The sequence below is a fragment of the Oryctolagus cuniculus genome, chromosome 10, assembly GCF_964237555.1.
Source record: "Oryctolagus cuniculus chromosome 10, mOryCun1.1, whole genome shotgun sequence".
In the NCBI taxonomy this organism is placed as follows: domain Eukaryota; kingdom Metazoa; phylum Chordata; class Mammalia; order Lagomorpha; family Leporidae; genus Oryctolagus; species Oryctolagus cuniculus.
This window is the reverse complement of record NC_091441.1, coordinates 51,411,637-51,427,898: the sequence shown is the minus strand read 5'-3', so window position 1 is coordinate 51,427,898 and position 16,262 is coordinate 51,411,637. Positions and strand designations below refer to the sequence as shown.

Genomic DNA, 16,262 nt, shown 5'->3' with positions numbered 1-16,262 from the left:
CTGGCCTCTCTGTTAGGGCACAAATTGGATTCTTGAGGTTTTTACCTTCATGACCTAATTATTCTCAAAAGAGCCTACTCCAAATACTTCTTGTTGGGATTACGATTTTAGTATGAATGTTGGGGCAAAAAACATGTAGCCTATTATAAATGTATTTCCATAAACTACTTTAAAAAGATAAATGAGATTTGATTTGTTATCCATGGTTTGACAGCCTCTGAGAGTAGGTTAATAATGATGTACGAACTTGTTATACAATATAATGGAAAACTGCAAAAGTTCTTAACTTTTGGATCATTTAAGCTCATTTTTTGAAGTTATTTTTGAAATGTTTTTGTTTTTGTTTTTGAGAGGCAGAGAGGGAGAATGAGCTACCGTCTGCTCATTTGCTCCCTAAATGTCTGCAGTGGCAGGGGCTGGACCAGGTTGAACCCAGGAGCTGGGAATCCAGTTCAGGTTTCCTATGTGTGTTTCAGCATCCAAACCACTTGAACTATCACCTGCTGCCTCCCAGTGTCTGTATTATCAGGAAGCTGGAATCAGGAGCACAGCCTGAACTTGAAACCAGGCAGTATGATATGGAATGAGGGCAACGCAAGCACCATCTCAACTGCCAGGCCAAAAGCCTAAGCCTATCTAAGCCTTTTGTTTTTTATTTTTTTTCTTTCTTAAAAAGTAAAACCATAGTGTGAATAGAGATGTATTCTAGGAATGTTTTCTATTAATAATAGTCCGTCTTTCCAGATTATATCAAAGCCAAAGCCAATCTTTTGTAAATATTTATTTATTTATTTGAAAGCCAGGGTGAAGGAGCGACAGAGGGAAAGGTCTTCCATCTACTGGTTCACTCGCCAAATGGCCATCAGGGCTGGGCCATGCCGAGGCCCAGAGCCAGGAGCTTCTTCTGGGTCTCTCACATGGATGGCAGGGGTTCCAGCACTTGGGCCATCTTCTACTGCTGTCCCTGGTGCCTTAACAGGGAGCTAGATCAGAAGTGGAGCAGCCATTACAGCGCTGCATGCAGCAGCTTAACCTGTTGTGCCGTAGCACTGACCCCAAAGCTATTCTTCAAAATCAGAAATTATAAATTTGTGGGTGGTGTTGTAGTATAGCAGGTAAACCTGTTGTCAGCACTGACGGCATCCCACATAGGTTCAAGTCACGGCTGTTCCAATGCTTACCCAGCTGATGGCGTAAAAAAAAGCAGTGGAAGATGTCTGAAGTGCCTGGGACCTGGACACTCTCTGTATGTTTTTCTCCCTCTCTCTCTGTAACTCCGACTTTCAAATAAATAATTTACTCAATCAATTTTCTTGGAAATAAAAGGATCTTTATTCTACTTGAATAATGTTAAGAGATTAAATGACAATGCTCCCCCCCCCCATTACCTTAATTGAATTGTACAGGCATTTAAAAAAAATCACATAACAAGCATGCGATCACCAACTAGATCTTCTTAATTATGAAGTGGGAATTTTTCTATAAACTCTTTAATTTTATAACCTTAAGTTGTATTTTATTACAAATGTAATGATGATATTTTTGACATTTGGTTATTCCCCAAGTACTTGCTTCTATTATTTTTAAAATTTGGATTTTTTTTTTACTTCAGATGAATTAACTTTGTTTTATAAATGTATATGAAGTTATATGCAAAAATTCCCAAATAGTAAATATTTTTAAATGCTAATTTTCTTTAAGCCTGAAATGATATGTTATCTCCTGCCTGTCCTATGTTTTTTTTTTGTTTTTGTTTTTGTTTTTGTTTTTTTTGACAGGCAGAGTGGACAGTGAGAGAGAGAGACAGAGAGAAAGGTCTTCCTTTGCCGTTGGTTCACCCTCCAATGGCCACCACGGCCGGCGCACTGCGGCCGGTGCACCGTGCTGATCCGCTGGCAGGAGCCAGGTACTTATCCTGGTCTCCCATGGGGTGCAGGGCCCAAGCACTTGGGCCATCCTCCACTGCACTCCCTGGCCACAGCAGAGAGCTGGCCTGAAAGAGGGGCAACCTGGACAGAATCCGGCGCCCCGACTGGGACTAGAACCCGGTGTGCCGGCGCCGCAAGGCGGAGGATTAGCCTAGTGAGCCGTGGCGCCGGCCTGTCCTATGTTTAGTTGTAATTCAAATCATTGGATTATTTTAAAATTGTCCTGTCCTTTTCCATAGAGGACCTCTCACTATTTATGCTGAGGGTTTCTTTTTTTTTTTTAATAAAATAGATTTGACTCTAGTGTTTTTTCTACTTGAATCTGAAATTAGAGATGAATTAAGTTTTGTTACAAAGTGATGAATTACATTTTGAAGGCTTGGCTTATGGGTCATTGCGTAATTTTACATCTTTCTATTTGGGTTACTGTGGACCACGTTTTAAAGTATAATATTTATGATACGTCATTGTATTAAGAGATGTTGACTTTTAACTAAAGTGTATTTTTGATGTAGTCATTTGCCCTTTGATGAGCATGTTTTAGATAAATTGGAATGCAAAATCAAACAGTATTCTCAAAATTCTCAAAAAAATTTTCAGAATGTGTATATGCATTTGTTGAAAACAATTGCAGTATCACTTTTTTTTTTTTTTGAGGGTTTGTTTATTTATTTGAAAGGCAGAGTTACAGAGAGGCAGAGGCTGAAACAGAGAGAGGACTTCCATCTGCTGGTTTGTCGCTCCCTTGCCCGCAAAGGAACGACGTTGCTCGCAGCTTATCGGTCTTCAGTAGACTTTTATTTAAACAGGATAGAAAGAGAAACCCTTGAGCAAGGGGAGCTCCGAAAGAAAGGGGAAGCTCCCGTTACTATTACACGAACGGGTTATATAGTATATCATAGCAGAAGCATGTAATGCAAGCTTAGTCCATGCTACAGTCCATGCGGCGGTGCTCCAATCGGGTGCCTGATCACGCACAGTCCATGCACTCCTTGTCCAACCATAAAGGTGATCACGTGTCTTTATCCAGTCGAGCTCCTGGTCACGTAGCAGGCGGCTCAGACGCCAGCAGAAAGCTTATCGTTGCTCCACCTGTTGTTTTCTCAACTCTTGGTCAGTGGGAAAAGAAGTATGGGAAGTCCCAAGGCCATAGTTGTAGACTCAACCCTGGGGTTATGGAAAGGTCCCGATATCGCAGCTCAACAGAAACCATAAACATCCACGCAGCAGTAACTATTGCAAACGGTCAGCAAGCTAAGCCTTAGCATGTGGGCCCATGGCCGGCTCATGGGTCCCCACACTGGTTCACTCCCCAGATGGCCACTGTGGCCAGAGCTGTGCCGATCCAAAGCCAGGAGCTTCTTCCAGGCTTCCAACATGGTGCAGGAGCCCAAGGAGTTGGGCCATCTTTTGCTTTCCAGGCTGTAACAGATAGCTGGATCAGAAGTGGAGCAGCCGGGAATCAAACCAGTGCCCATATAGGATGCTGGTACTGCAGGTGGTAGCTTTACCTGCCATGCCATAGCACCGGCCCCTGTACTATCACTTTTAAAAGCCCATTTAAATTGGACTACCTATTGCCTATATCTTTAGATTTAGCTGTTTATGAACACCAGTAGATTAACTGTGCCCCAAAAATACTATTTTAATACTGTTAAGGTTGATTTGTGAATGAGCTTCTGCCTTTGGGTATGTGGTCCAAATTGTTTTCCTGAAGCTTTCTTCCTAGACAGAAGTCTAGGTCTAGTTTAGAGCTATAGAAGGAATTTCTGATGAGAGCAAAGTTATTCAGATGGGTGGGCAAAATGGGCTTTTAGCCAACAAACCAGGTCAGTTTGTGAGAAGATGAGCCAGTTCAAATAAGCGTGATTGGTAATGGATTTAAAGTATGTAGATATGTCTTATACACAAGGCATTAACAGAGACTCACAATCTGAATTTGTTGAAATAAATGTCGTAAGTTGTTAACAGTGTCAGGGTGAAATATAACTTTCTGTGTTTTTTTTTAATTACTGAAATTAACAGAAATCGGCACTAATATCTACAGTTACCATTTTCCTCCCTGAACACTAGACTTGATTTGTGTTCTTATTAACTTTGTCCTATAAATGACCTTGCAAGGAGAATAATTCTAGAGGCTAAGTGAAACAATGTCTATATTTTCTGAGGCTTCAGGCTAGGTTTTATTAATGTAATGTCTAAGATCTTTGAAGTTGTGACTTTACCAGGAAAATCATAATCTCCAAACCTTTATTCATAATGGGTATGACTTCCAGGGGGAACAGATTACCTGCTGTGCTAATTATTTCAATTATCAGCCACTACTAAAACATGTAATGGATTTTCTCTACTTCTACAGGTAAAAAGCATGATATTACAGAACTTAACTCTGATGCTGTGAACTTGATCTCCCATGCAACACAAGAGAGATTACGAGGCCTTCTAGAAAAATTGACCACAATTGCTCGGCATCGAATGACTACTTACAAGGTAAAGGAAATCATTAAAGAAGTACAAGCGCTTTCCTCTAGGGTTAAAGGTCATTATTTGGGCTTGGATACATATTCTAAATATATTTTAAAGGAATGGTTGAGATTTCGTACTAGTAGAATTTTCCATAGTAGTCTTGTTCTTAATTTGCCTTATTTAGATTTGGTTACAGGACAAATATTAAAATGACAATAGAGTTTAAGTGGTATTCAAAGCTTCTGTGTCAATGTAGATTAAAATACTCATATGCATCTGTTCTGCCTGAGGCTTCTCCTCCTTAAGCTATTCATTGGAAGCAGGATATGTTTGAAATATTGGCTACTTGTGTGCTCTTCAGTGGTCTGAACCCTGCTAATGTTTCTGTTCCTTTAGCTAAATAATTGTCTCGAGTGCTATTACTGGTGCCGCTAACTATCACTATTGACTGCTTTCATAAACAACTAAATGCATAAGTAACCTATCTTGTGCCTAGTGGTGTGAATCAAATGACTTACCACTATCAAATTAAAGCACTTGATGTATTTGAATTGTAATTTTCTGGGAGGACAAATATGTGGGGTGATTGGGAATTTAAAAAAAGACAACCTGGGATAAAAAGAACAAGATAACCTTTTACCTTTTTATCAAGAAATGTTGATAGCTAGGTTTTGAATAAGATGGTGTATCAGTAATCTTATGAGGTTTTAGATTTGCAAGAATGGTTATTGTCATAGTATCTTAGACATCGGTTGAAAGGAATCCAGGAAATTATTAGCTGCCATACCACCGGTAAGTTCCCTGGGGGAGTCATTTCTGTTTACATTCTGCTTCATTTTGAACTTTGAAAGAACTATATATAATTGTTGAGATCTTCATAAGTATAAATCTTTGTGAGAATTTGCTGAGCTAACTTAAAAACATGAGCAACAAGAGAAAAACATAAGGAAAAACCAGAAAATTGCTATCAAGTGTTTGTTTTTGTGTATTTCTAGGTATTTGTTTCTTAAGTTATATAATTTGTGACATACATTTATTTATTCATAGAGTATTAATCCTTTTCGTTTCTGTGGGATCAATAATAATGATCTCAGTTTCATTTCTGATGTTGAGTTGTCTGAAGCTTCTCCCTTCTTCCTTTGTTGGTTAGCTGATGTCTTGTTAATTTTGTTGTTTTTCCAAAGAACGAACTTTTTGTTTCATTAACTTCTTTCACTGTTTTTCTGTTCTTTCATTTGTCTTCCCTCTAGTGTTTTTATTTCCATCCTCAAATTAGCTTTGGATTTAATTTGCTCTTCTTTTTTTAGTTCCATAAAATATAAAGTTAAGCTATTGACTTGAGATCTTCCTTTTTTTTTTTTTTTTAGATATTTATTTATTTTATTTGAAAGGCAGAGTTAGGGAGAGAGAGGGAGAGGGAGGGAGGGAGTGAGACAGAGAGAATGTTTCTTCCATCTGCTGGTTCACTCCCAAAATGGTCAAAGTGGCAGGGGCTGGGGCTGGGACAGGCTGAAGCCAGGAGCCTGGAGCTTCATCCAGGTCCCCCATGTGGCTGCAGGGGCCCATGAACTTGGGCCATCCTCTGCTGCCTTCCCAGACAAATTAGCAGGGAGCTGGATTAGAAATGGAGCAGCTGGCTTGAACCGCTGCCCACATGGGATGCCAGCATCACAGTTGGTAGCTCAACCCTCTTTACCACAACACTGGCCCCAAGATCTTCCTTTCTTATGTAAGCATTTATTGCTATAAATTTCCCTTTGAACACTGCTTTCACTGCATTTAATAATTGCAGTATGTTGTATTTTTATTTTCATTTGCCTGTGAATACTTTTCTGATTTCCTTTGGGATTTGTTTGAATCATTGATTGTTTAAGAGTATATTGTTTAATTTCCACATATTTTAAAATTTTCCAATTATATTTATTGAGACTTGTTTTGTGAACTAATGTATGATCTATCCTTTGAGAAGAACATGTATTGTGTTTTTGTTAAGTGTTCTGTTCATATGTCTGTTAGCTTGAGTCAACAGTGCTGGTTTCTGTTGACTATTGATTGTCTGTCTAGATATTTTATCTGTTATTGAAAGTGGAGTATTAAAGTCTTCAACTATTGTAGAATTATCTATTTTTAAGAAAATTTCGTGTTTTAAAATTCTGTTTGGTTTATATATCTTCTTGATGAATTGACTCCTCAAAATATAATATCGTCACTTGTCTTTTGTAACAGTTTTTTACTTTTTTACTTTCATTCTTTTTTCTGATATTAGTGTTAGTGCATCATCCTGTACTTTACTTTAGTGATTACTTGCATGGAATATTTTCCTACCCTTTTACTTTTAACCTATTTGCATGTTTTCATCTAAATGGAGCCTTTTACAAATAGCATGTTAGTTAGATCATGGTTTTTTTTGTTTGTTTGTTTTATTTTTGTCCGTCCATTCTGTCATCCTCTGCCTTTTGATTTTGAAGTTTAATACATTTATATTTAAAGTAATTACTGACAAGAAATGATTTAAATCTGCTGTTTTTCTATTTGTTTTATGTATCCTTATATGTTTTCTTTGTCCCTCATTTTCTCTAGTATTACCTCCTTTAATGTTTGTTTTTTGTCTTATACAAATTCGATTCTCTTCTCATTTTCTTTTGCATATATCTTCTAGATATTTGCTTAATATTTACTATGAGATTACAATTAACATCTTAAATCTAAAGCATTTTATTTGATAACCACTTTTACCTTCAGTTTTGTGATAAGGAAAAATTACAGGCTTCTTTTTGGCTTTTTTTACTTAACTTTTAAATATTGTATACTTTTTCAAACCTAGATTCTCCCCATTCCCTTTAATCATGATGCTGTTTAAGAGGTAATTAGTATGTCATCAATTATAGTGGACAGTTTGTATACAAAATGAAATATGTACAATATGTTATGGAATAGAAGTTTTCCAGGTAATGTTTACTGATGGCCAATTAGATCTCTATTGTGTGTGGCGCTCAGTTGGAATTCTTCAGTTTAAATCAGTAGTATAAAAGACAAGTTTATTTTGGTGAGTAAAACCTTTTGAAATCTGCACATACAATGGATCCTCAAAAAAGTTCATGAAAAATGCATCTTGTGGAAAACAATGCATGGCTTTCTGTGTATTTTTGGCACCAAAATAAACTTATCTTTTAATTCTGTTTTCCACTAACTTTTGAAGCACCCTCATATATATCCTAAGGATTTAGTTGCCCCAGGCAAAATATATGGAATCTACTCCAATAACTTAGCTTAGATCTAATACTTCCTTAACTATCTGTCTTTTTATTTATTCATTTATTTTAAAATTTTGTTTGTGTATTTGAGGGGTGGAGTTAGAGTGAGAGGAAGCGACAGAGAGAAAGGTCTTCCATCCACTGGTTCACTCCTCAAATGGCTGCAATGACCAGGGCTGAGGCGATCTGAAGCCAGGAGCCAGGAGCTTCTTCCGTGTCTCCCATGCAGGTGTAGGGGCCCAAGCAATTGGGCCATCTTCTACTGCTTTTCCAGGCAATAGCAGAGAGCTGGATTAAAAGAGGCACAGCTGGGACTAGAACCGGCATCCATATGAAATGCCAGCGTAGCAGCACCAGCCCCTAACTCACTGTCTTGTACACTGCCTGCTCTGATTGATTTTTTTCCCTTGCTCACCTTTCCCCATATATTCCTTAATACAGTTCATGCCATTGCCTGAATTTGCATATATAGAAAGACAGAAGGATTATCATTAGTCTTTAAAAAGAAATAGTAATCATTTAGTTATATTAGAATCTAATTGAAAATCACCCTTATTTTGAAGACTTTGATTGTAATACTTTTTGCATCAAAGATATACCTGTGTCTTTATTTCAGTTCATCCCTGATAGGATTTATTTTTATCTGTACAGTATAGGAAATTTCCATGAGTTTTATAAAAGTGAACTGCAATTATTAAAATAAAAATCCTACCATGTCTTATGTGGGTATCTATTTACTTTTGATAATCTTTTACTGGATTAGATATACTTTTCTAATTAGTCATGGGCCATAAACTTAGATTTAAGCAAAGGAGTAGGAAGTACATATAGTTTAAAATTTTTCATCTTGCTGCCAGGTGTTTTCCCCTTGAAGATGCATTATATAGTCTGTTGTTTGCCTATGTCCATGGAAGAACTTCAGTGTTTCCCTGTTAAAAAGCACTGTAGTGGTCCTTTGGATGGGATTCACTTGGTGGTTTTGGTATCATTTCGTTTCGGTCATTCTATTTTCATGGCTAAACTATTTAATATGTAGTGGCCTTACCACTACACAGTCCTCCTATATTAGGTAGTGAAAACTTCAGTTAGGCCCACTGGATAGAGAGCAAAAAATGGGCTAAGATTTAGATTACTGTTATTCAAATAATGTTAGGGACTCTGTAGGAATAGGGAGATACTCATTTGTTTAGTAATATCTGAAAGAAATACTATGCCAGAGGCATTTGTGTCCAAGTTGGAGGGGAGAGAGGAATCTTGATTTTTTTTTTTTTTTTTTTTGACAGGCAGAGTGGACAGTGAGAGAGAGAGACAGAGAGAAAGGTCTTCCTGTGCCGTTGGTTCACTCTCCAATGGCCGCCACGGCTGGCGCGCTGCGGCCGGCGCACCACGCTGATCCGATGGCAGGAGCCAGGTACTTATCCTGGTTTCCCATGGGGTGCAGGGCCCAAGCACTTGGGGCATCCTCCACTGCACTCCCTGGCCACAGCAGAGAGCTGGCCTGGAAGAGGGGCAACCGGGACAGAATCTGGTGCCCCAACCGGGACTAGAACCCGGTGTGCCGGCGCCGCAAGGCGGAGGATTAGCCTAGTGAGCCACGGCGCCGGCATGAGGAATCTTAATATGGGAATGAGACAGGGTTAAAATTTAGAAGTCTACTTCTTTTTAATTTAGTGTCTGTTGTCCCTTTTAAATTAAATCTTGTCAGTAAACTATCTCCAGAGTGTCTGAACACAGAAATGGCAAAGATGAAGCATTTAAGAAGCCACTGTTATGGTGTTTAACCTCTACAGTTGGCTTATAATGCATTCCATATTCTATCTTGTATTATTTAACTTTAAAACATTTGGGAATTCTTTTTGTATTAAATATGAAGTTAAATAAGTAGCACTAATGCATCCTTGTCCCTTAAACTATGTAATACTCTTTTGATCTAGTTAAATACCAATAATAAAAATTTAATTTAAAAAGAATCGAGCATATGAAATCTCTCAATCCCAGTTAATTGAATCAACCAAAAGCAGGGGGATAAAAGAAAGATGGGAGTGATACTGTAGCCATGATTTCCATGCTGCCACTGACTGGTAAACTGAATTTTAAAAAATGCTCATTTTGTGTGCCATACAGGCTCCCTCAGTAGCCTGAATTCCTGACATGAGGAAATGACAGGATGTCTTAAATATTGATTGAGAGGATCCCCTTGCTCATCCTCTTCCCCAGCATACACATGTTGGTATATTGTTACAGAAGAGTGACAGTCAGGTGGAAAAAAAATTGGAAAGTACTGTTTCATATGCTAGACTATCAGCATAAACAGGACAATTTGAATTTTATCCTTTTTTTGCAATAAATGACTATTATGATTCATTCATAAATCATATACTTCATTTCTTTAGTTTCTGTTCAGATTCTTGTGAGAATCTTCAGAACAGGATTTTGAGATTTTAATGTTTGCCTTTTTCTTTTATGTTATATTTTAGTAATTATATTCATTTCAGAAGGTCAGATCAATTCAACCATAGTAGTATATTTGTTATTGAGATGATTGTTTCTTGCTTTTGGTCTTTTACAAGGCTAAGATTTAATTACTCATAGAGGTTGAGTATTTGGAATTGCTTGGAACCAGACATGTTTCAGATTTTTGAAATGTTACATAAACTTTACTGGTTGAACATCCTAATTTGAAAGCCTGAAATTCAGAGTGCCCTAAAATCTGAAATTTTCTGAGTGTCATATTGGTACTTAAACCATTTCAGGTTTCAGAGTAGGGATACTTATCCTCTAATTAAGGTCTGCTGAGATAGACAATAATTTAAAAATTTAAATTATAGATAAATGGTATACTTGCTTGGATTCTGCTTTCTATTGTTAGGATCTGCTTGACTTAATTCCTTTTCCTACCTCTGAATAAGGTTTGCTAGGACAGCTTTTTGCAGCATACCTGTTTAATCATCTCTCAAATTTTAAGGATGAATAAAGTTCCCCTCCTTTTGGTTAAGTTTGTTTGACAGAAAAAATATTACTTCTTGAAAATATAAGTTCCTGTGTATATTGGTGCTATTCAGTTTAGTTATTTTAAAACAATATATCGTGTAGAATGTGTTGCCTATGATCATCATAAGGCTTTTTTTTTTTTTTTTCCAGGCAAGTGAAAATTACATCCTGTCTAGTGATACCAGGTCACAGCTTAAATTTCTCGAAAAGCTGGATCAATTGGAGAAACAGAGAAAGGATTTAGAAGAAAGAGAAATGTTACTTAAGGCAGCCAAGGTAAGGGCCTGTGTGATTTATGAGTGAACATGGCCTGGGAATGAGGTCAGAATTGGCTTTGTCATTGGTTGATTGTCTTGGTTTTATTAAGCCTTTCGATTTCTCTGGAGAATTTCTTAAAATGAAATTACTAATAGAATATCTCATAGCCAGGATGGTATGGTACGGTGGCTTTCAGTTAATTTAGTTTAATGAGTCATAATCTTTTGTCTCCTCACCCTCATTTCCTGTGTGTCTGGTGTCATACCTACCCACCCACTCCCACCCTCCAGGTAAAATGTTTCTAGAATTTTCAGTCTTTTTAGGGATATGATTTGATATGTGCCAAATTAAAGTTGAGAGAGGAACATTGCAGAAGGATTTGGATTATATGGAACAAAATACAGGATGGGCAGAAATGGGTTAGAAAAAGAATAAAATAGAGAACAGGTTGAGGCTATTTATTTCCTTTCCCATTTATTTAAACACTAGCCAGAACTGTTAGAGCCAGATGGGCTAAAAACTTTCCAGTATAGTTTGCATTTTGTAGCTCCACATGTCTTCATAGGCTTAAGGCTGTCATGAGAAGTCTTAAAGGCTAAGCACTAGAGTTTACGTGGTTCTTTTTTAAGTTTTAATTTCTAATATTCTTAGAAACCTCACCCTTTAGGGTATTTGTTCCTAATTATATACCAATTTTGTTTTGAAGAATTAATTTATTTCAAAATAAATTTCATATTTACAAAAAGTTGCCAGAGCTATGCAAAGAATTCTCATTTTCCTTAGATTCTGTTTCTTTTTAAGTTTGTAAAAAATTTTTTTAATTTATTTTTATTTTATTTGAAAGGCAAAGAGGCAGAGTGAGAGAGAACTTCCATTTACTGGTTCACTCCCCAAATGCTCTCAGCAACCAGGACTGACCCATCCCCATCCATTAACTGCATCCTGGTCTCCCACATTGGTGGCAGGAACCCAAGTAGTTGAACCATCACTTGCTGTGCCCAGAGTGCACACTAGCAGAATTTTAGTTTGGAAGCAGAGTAGGACTAGCTGGGGCTGGGACCAGGCACTCAAATTGGGATGGCAGCACCCATGCAGTGACTTAACTACTGCGCCAAATGCCTATCCCTACCATCCCCCATCCTCCTTTCCTCTACTTCCCACCCACTCCTGTGCCACCATTTTTAATGTTTTACTGAATTTGCTCCATCTCTACCATTTCCCCTGTTCTTTCTACACACTCATTATGATAAGTGTGTCTTTATGTATATATACCCAACATTCCTTGCTTAATTTAGAGCTTTTTAGCATGTTAACACAGTTATGTAGCTATCAGCAATAATCAGTTTTTCTCTGAACCTTTTGAAAGTCATTTTTCAGCTGTTATTCTGTTGTTTAGTCATGTTTTCATCAGTCTCTGTTCTTACTCATTGCATAAGATATTCTAGGCCCAACTTTTACTTTTCTGGCCCCAGCTCTGGAATCAAATACATTTCCTCAAGGAACCTGCTTCTTGTTAGTTGAGGACAGTATTCAGAAACCAAGAGTGGAGCATCTAGTGCACTGATTGCTAATAGGGTGTCATTATGCGTAGGCTCTCCTAAAAGATTTAGGAAATATATGTATAGTATGTCTATATGTACACATCTATATATATGCACACAGATGCGCATCTGTAACTATTTCTATATCTGTGTTTATATATTATAAAATCATTAGTTCATATGGATGTCTCTAGCTCTAATCCTGTACTTCAGGGTTCTTTCTCCTTTCAACCTTTCCACATTTATGAAAACTTTCTCCAATAATAGGAAACTTGATTACCATTATCCTTGATTTATTTAACTTTTGTCTTTAATTAGTTTGCTTATTTGATCTCTGTAACTAGTCTCAACCAGCCATGCTGACTGACTTCTCTGTATGCTACTGCTATTTCTTCCACCATAATTTCACTATCCATGTAATTGGCCATCATGTTCACTGGCCTGTGCCTTGATGCAGCCCCCTAGTCACTCATTGCCTTGCCTTTTTGGCCACTGGTCTATTCTTTCATGTGCCCCAACTCCCTACTCCCTAAGGATGTGGGCATCCCAGCCTTGTCCCTGTGCAGCTTCCTGCTGTTCTATACACTCAGCCCTCATGTCCAGCCTCCTGTACTAGAAGAAGCAAGATTCCTTTCTTGAGCCCACAAGTGTTATAAGCAAGCACTAAGCTATTGAATGAGATGGTTTCTTGGTATTTTATTTCCAATTACTGTGCTATAAACAAATCAGAAACCATTAAAAGTATAATATACTTACCCTCAATCTGCTTTGGCTTTTCCTATTGTACCAGACTTCTAAATGTTGGAGCATCTTGGACTCCGGTCCTAGACCTTCTTCTCTGTCTTCATTCTCTCTTAAGATTATATTTCCAGTTCAACACACATTCTAAAACTGTGGACTCATGCAGATAACTGCTTCCTTAACATTATTTAATTGGTGAATGGGCATCTTAAATTTAGCACTTGCAAAAGAACTGCTGATATTCCTCTCCTCTCTTAGAGGTTTTTCTTTTCTTTCTATTTTTTTAAAATTTTATTATTTTATTTATTTGAAAGAGTTAGAGAGAGAGAGAGAGGGAGAGAGAGAGAGATCTTGCATCTGCTGTTTCACTCCCCAAATGGCTGCAATGGCCAGATCTGGGCCAGGCCAAAGCCAGGAGCCAGGCGCTTCATCTAGGTTTGCCACTTGGCTGCTGGGGCCCAAGGACTTGGGCCATCTTCCACTGCTTTCCCAAGCACATTAGCAGGGAGTTAGATTGGAAATGGAGTAGCTGGGACTTGAACCAATGCCCATATGGGATTTCAGCACTGCAGACAGCAGCTTAACCTGCTACGCTACAGCACCGGCCCCAGAGGCTTTTCTAACTTAGTAAATGAGGCCATCATTCACTGAGACATTCAAGTCAGAAACCTAGGAGTCATCTCTAATTCCCCTGTCTCTTGTCTCTCCCTCCATCCAGTTTACTTCGTATTCTAGTTCTAGAAGTTATGTCACCCTTTTTTCATCAGTGTTGTCACCACTATAATGTAAGTCATCTTTTACTTGGACTTTTATAATATCTTTAACTGGTCTTTTCCTCCTGCGGTCAACTCTTTGTACTATTGTCAGAATGATGTTTATGTTTTCATAACAAATTATATGTGTTTCTGTTGTAGAGCATTCTGTGCCTTCCTGTTGCACTTCTAAAAAAAATATTTTTTTTTGAAAATTATTTATTTATTTGCTTATTTGAAAGGCAGAGTTTTAAAGAGAGACAGAAAGAAGTGTCTTTCATCCTCTGGTTTACTTCCCAAGTGGCTGCAACAGCTAGGACTGAACCAGGCTGAAGCCAGGAACCAGGAGCTTCACCTGGGTCTCCGACAAGGGTGGCAGAGGCTGAAGCACTTGGGACATCTTCAGCGCTTTTCCCGGGCCATTAGCAGAGACCTGGATCAGAAGTGGATCAGCCAGGACACAAACCAGCACCCACATGGGATGCTGGTTTTGCAGGCTGCAGCTTTAATTGCTATGTCACAACACCAGCCCCAAAATATCCAAACTTTCAACCAAATTTTAAAAGGCTTTGTGTTATTTGGTGTCTCCTTTCTATGTCTCTGAGCTTGCCTCATGTCACTCCCTTTGCTCTAGAGACAATTCCCTTTCTGTTCCTTGAGTGTACCGAGCTTGTGCTCACCTTAGATTATTAGACTTCTAATTAGGCATATAAAAGAACGTTGAGGTCTCTAGCCCTAAATCTGCTCTTTGTTAGATGTTTGCTTTCTCAGTAATTTGGAATTACCGTCTTCCCAATTACTTAGGCCATGATCCCAGGAGTCATCTTTGATCTCTCTCTTTACTTCACACCCAGTAGTCAATCCACCAACAAATCCAGCTTGGTTTACCTGCAAAATATGTTTCAAAAATCTAGCCTTTTGTCATCATTTTTTATGTTATATTGCCAGCTATGCTGCCTGCATCTTTTTTCCCATTCTTTCTCTCTCTCTCTTTTTTTTTTTTAAGATTTATTTATTTATTTGAAAGTCAGAGTTACACAGAGAGAGGAGAGGTAGAGGTAGAGGTAGAGAGAGAGAGAGAGTCTTCCATCCACTGGCTCACTCCCCAGTTGGCCACAATGGCTGGAGCTGTGCTAATCCAAAGCCAGGAGCCAGGAGCTTTCTCTGGGTCTTCCCATGCGGGAATAGGGGCCCAAGGATTTGTGCCATCTTCTGCTGCTTTCCCAGTCCACAGCAGAGAGCTGGATTGGAAGTGGAGCAGCCAGGACTTGAACCGGCACCCACATGGAATGCCGGCACTGCAAGCGGCAACTTCACCCGCTACACCACAGCGCCGGCCCCTTCCCATTATCTTAGAACAGTTGTCTTTAAAACTGTCTCCAAATTGCTGTTTGTTTGCATGGCTACATAACAGCCACAGCCATCTTCTGAAAGTGTCACGTCAGCGGCATCTCATTCCTGTGATCCAAACCCTCCAGTGGCTTGTTCATAACTGGAGATAAACCCCTGACACCTTATCATGGCCTACACACAATCCACTTCTTTTCTCTCCTTTGGCTTTTCTCTGTGTTTCAACCAGAGAGGCCATATTTCCTAGAAGGGGTGGGAACCCTATTTTTTGCCAAGGACCATTTGATTATTTATAACATCATTCATGGGCCATACAAAAAAATTAACCTGCTATAGGTTTATTGAATTTTGAGTTCTGCCTGTGATTGCCTTGGTAGGGCCAGACCAAAAGGGGTGGATGCTCTCCGGTGTCAGTATGCCTAAGCTTGTTTCTGTTTGATGATTAATGTACCTTCTGCCAGATCTTTGCATGGCTCTTTGTTTTTGTCATACAGGTCCCTATTCAAATGTTCCCCTTCAGACATACCTTCCCCACCATCCTGGCTAGGGAGTACCCATTGTACTCCTCTCTCTTCCTTTTAAAACACATTTATTCTATTTGTTTTCTTTATAGCACTTATCAGTATTAGCAGTTACTTATTTTGTTATACAAGTAATTGTTTCACATCATAAGTTTATTTTTTTAAAGTTGTATTTTATTTATTTGAGAGACAAAGTTAGAGAGGGAAAAGACAGAGAGGTCTTCCATCCGTTAGTTCATTCCCCAAATGGCTGCAACAGTAGGGGCTGAGTTGATCCAAAGCCAGGAGCCTCCTCCGGGTACAGGAGCCCAAGCACTTGGGCCATCTTCCACTGCCTTCTTAGGCTACAAGCAGAGAGCTGAATTGAAAGAGGAACAGCCAGACATGACCTGGTTCCCATATGAGATGCCAGCACTGCACGTGGAGGCTTAACCTACTACACCACAGTGCTGGCCCCAAA

The 16,262-nt window shown here is 38.7% G+C and overlaps 1 protein-coding gene across 2 annotated transcripts in view; it reads left to right on the top strand.

Annotated features, from left to right (window-relative positions):
• TAF4B (TATA-box binding protein associated factor 4b) overlaps nucleotides 1–16,262 on the top strand; it is a 135,810-nt gene that overhangs the window by 75,570 nt on the left and 43,978 nt on the right. For both annotated transcript variants that reach the window (XM_008261165.4, XM_002713611.5), the window contains 2 exons: nucleotides 4,288–4,418; nucleotides 10,790–10,915. In XM_008261165.4, coding sequence (XP_008259387.1) covers nucleotides 4,288–4,418; nucleotides 10,790–10,915 — 257 coding nt within the window. The remainder of the gene's footprint in view (nucleotides 1–4,287; nucleotides 4,419–10,789; nucleotides 10,916–16,262) is intronic.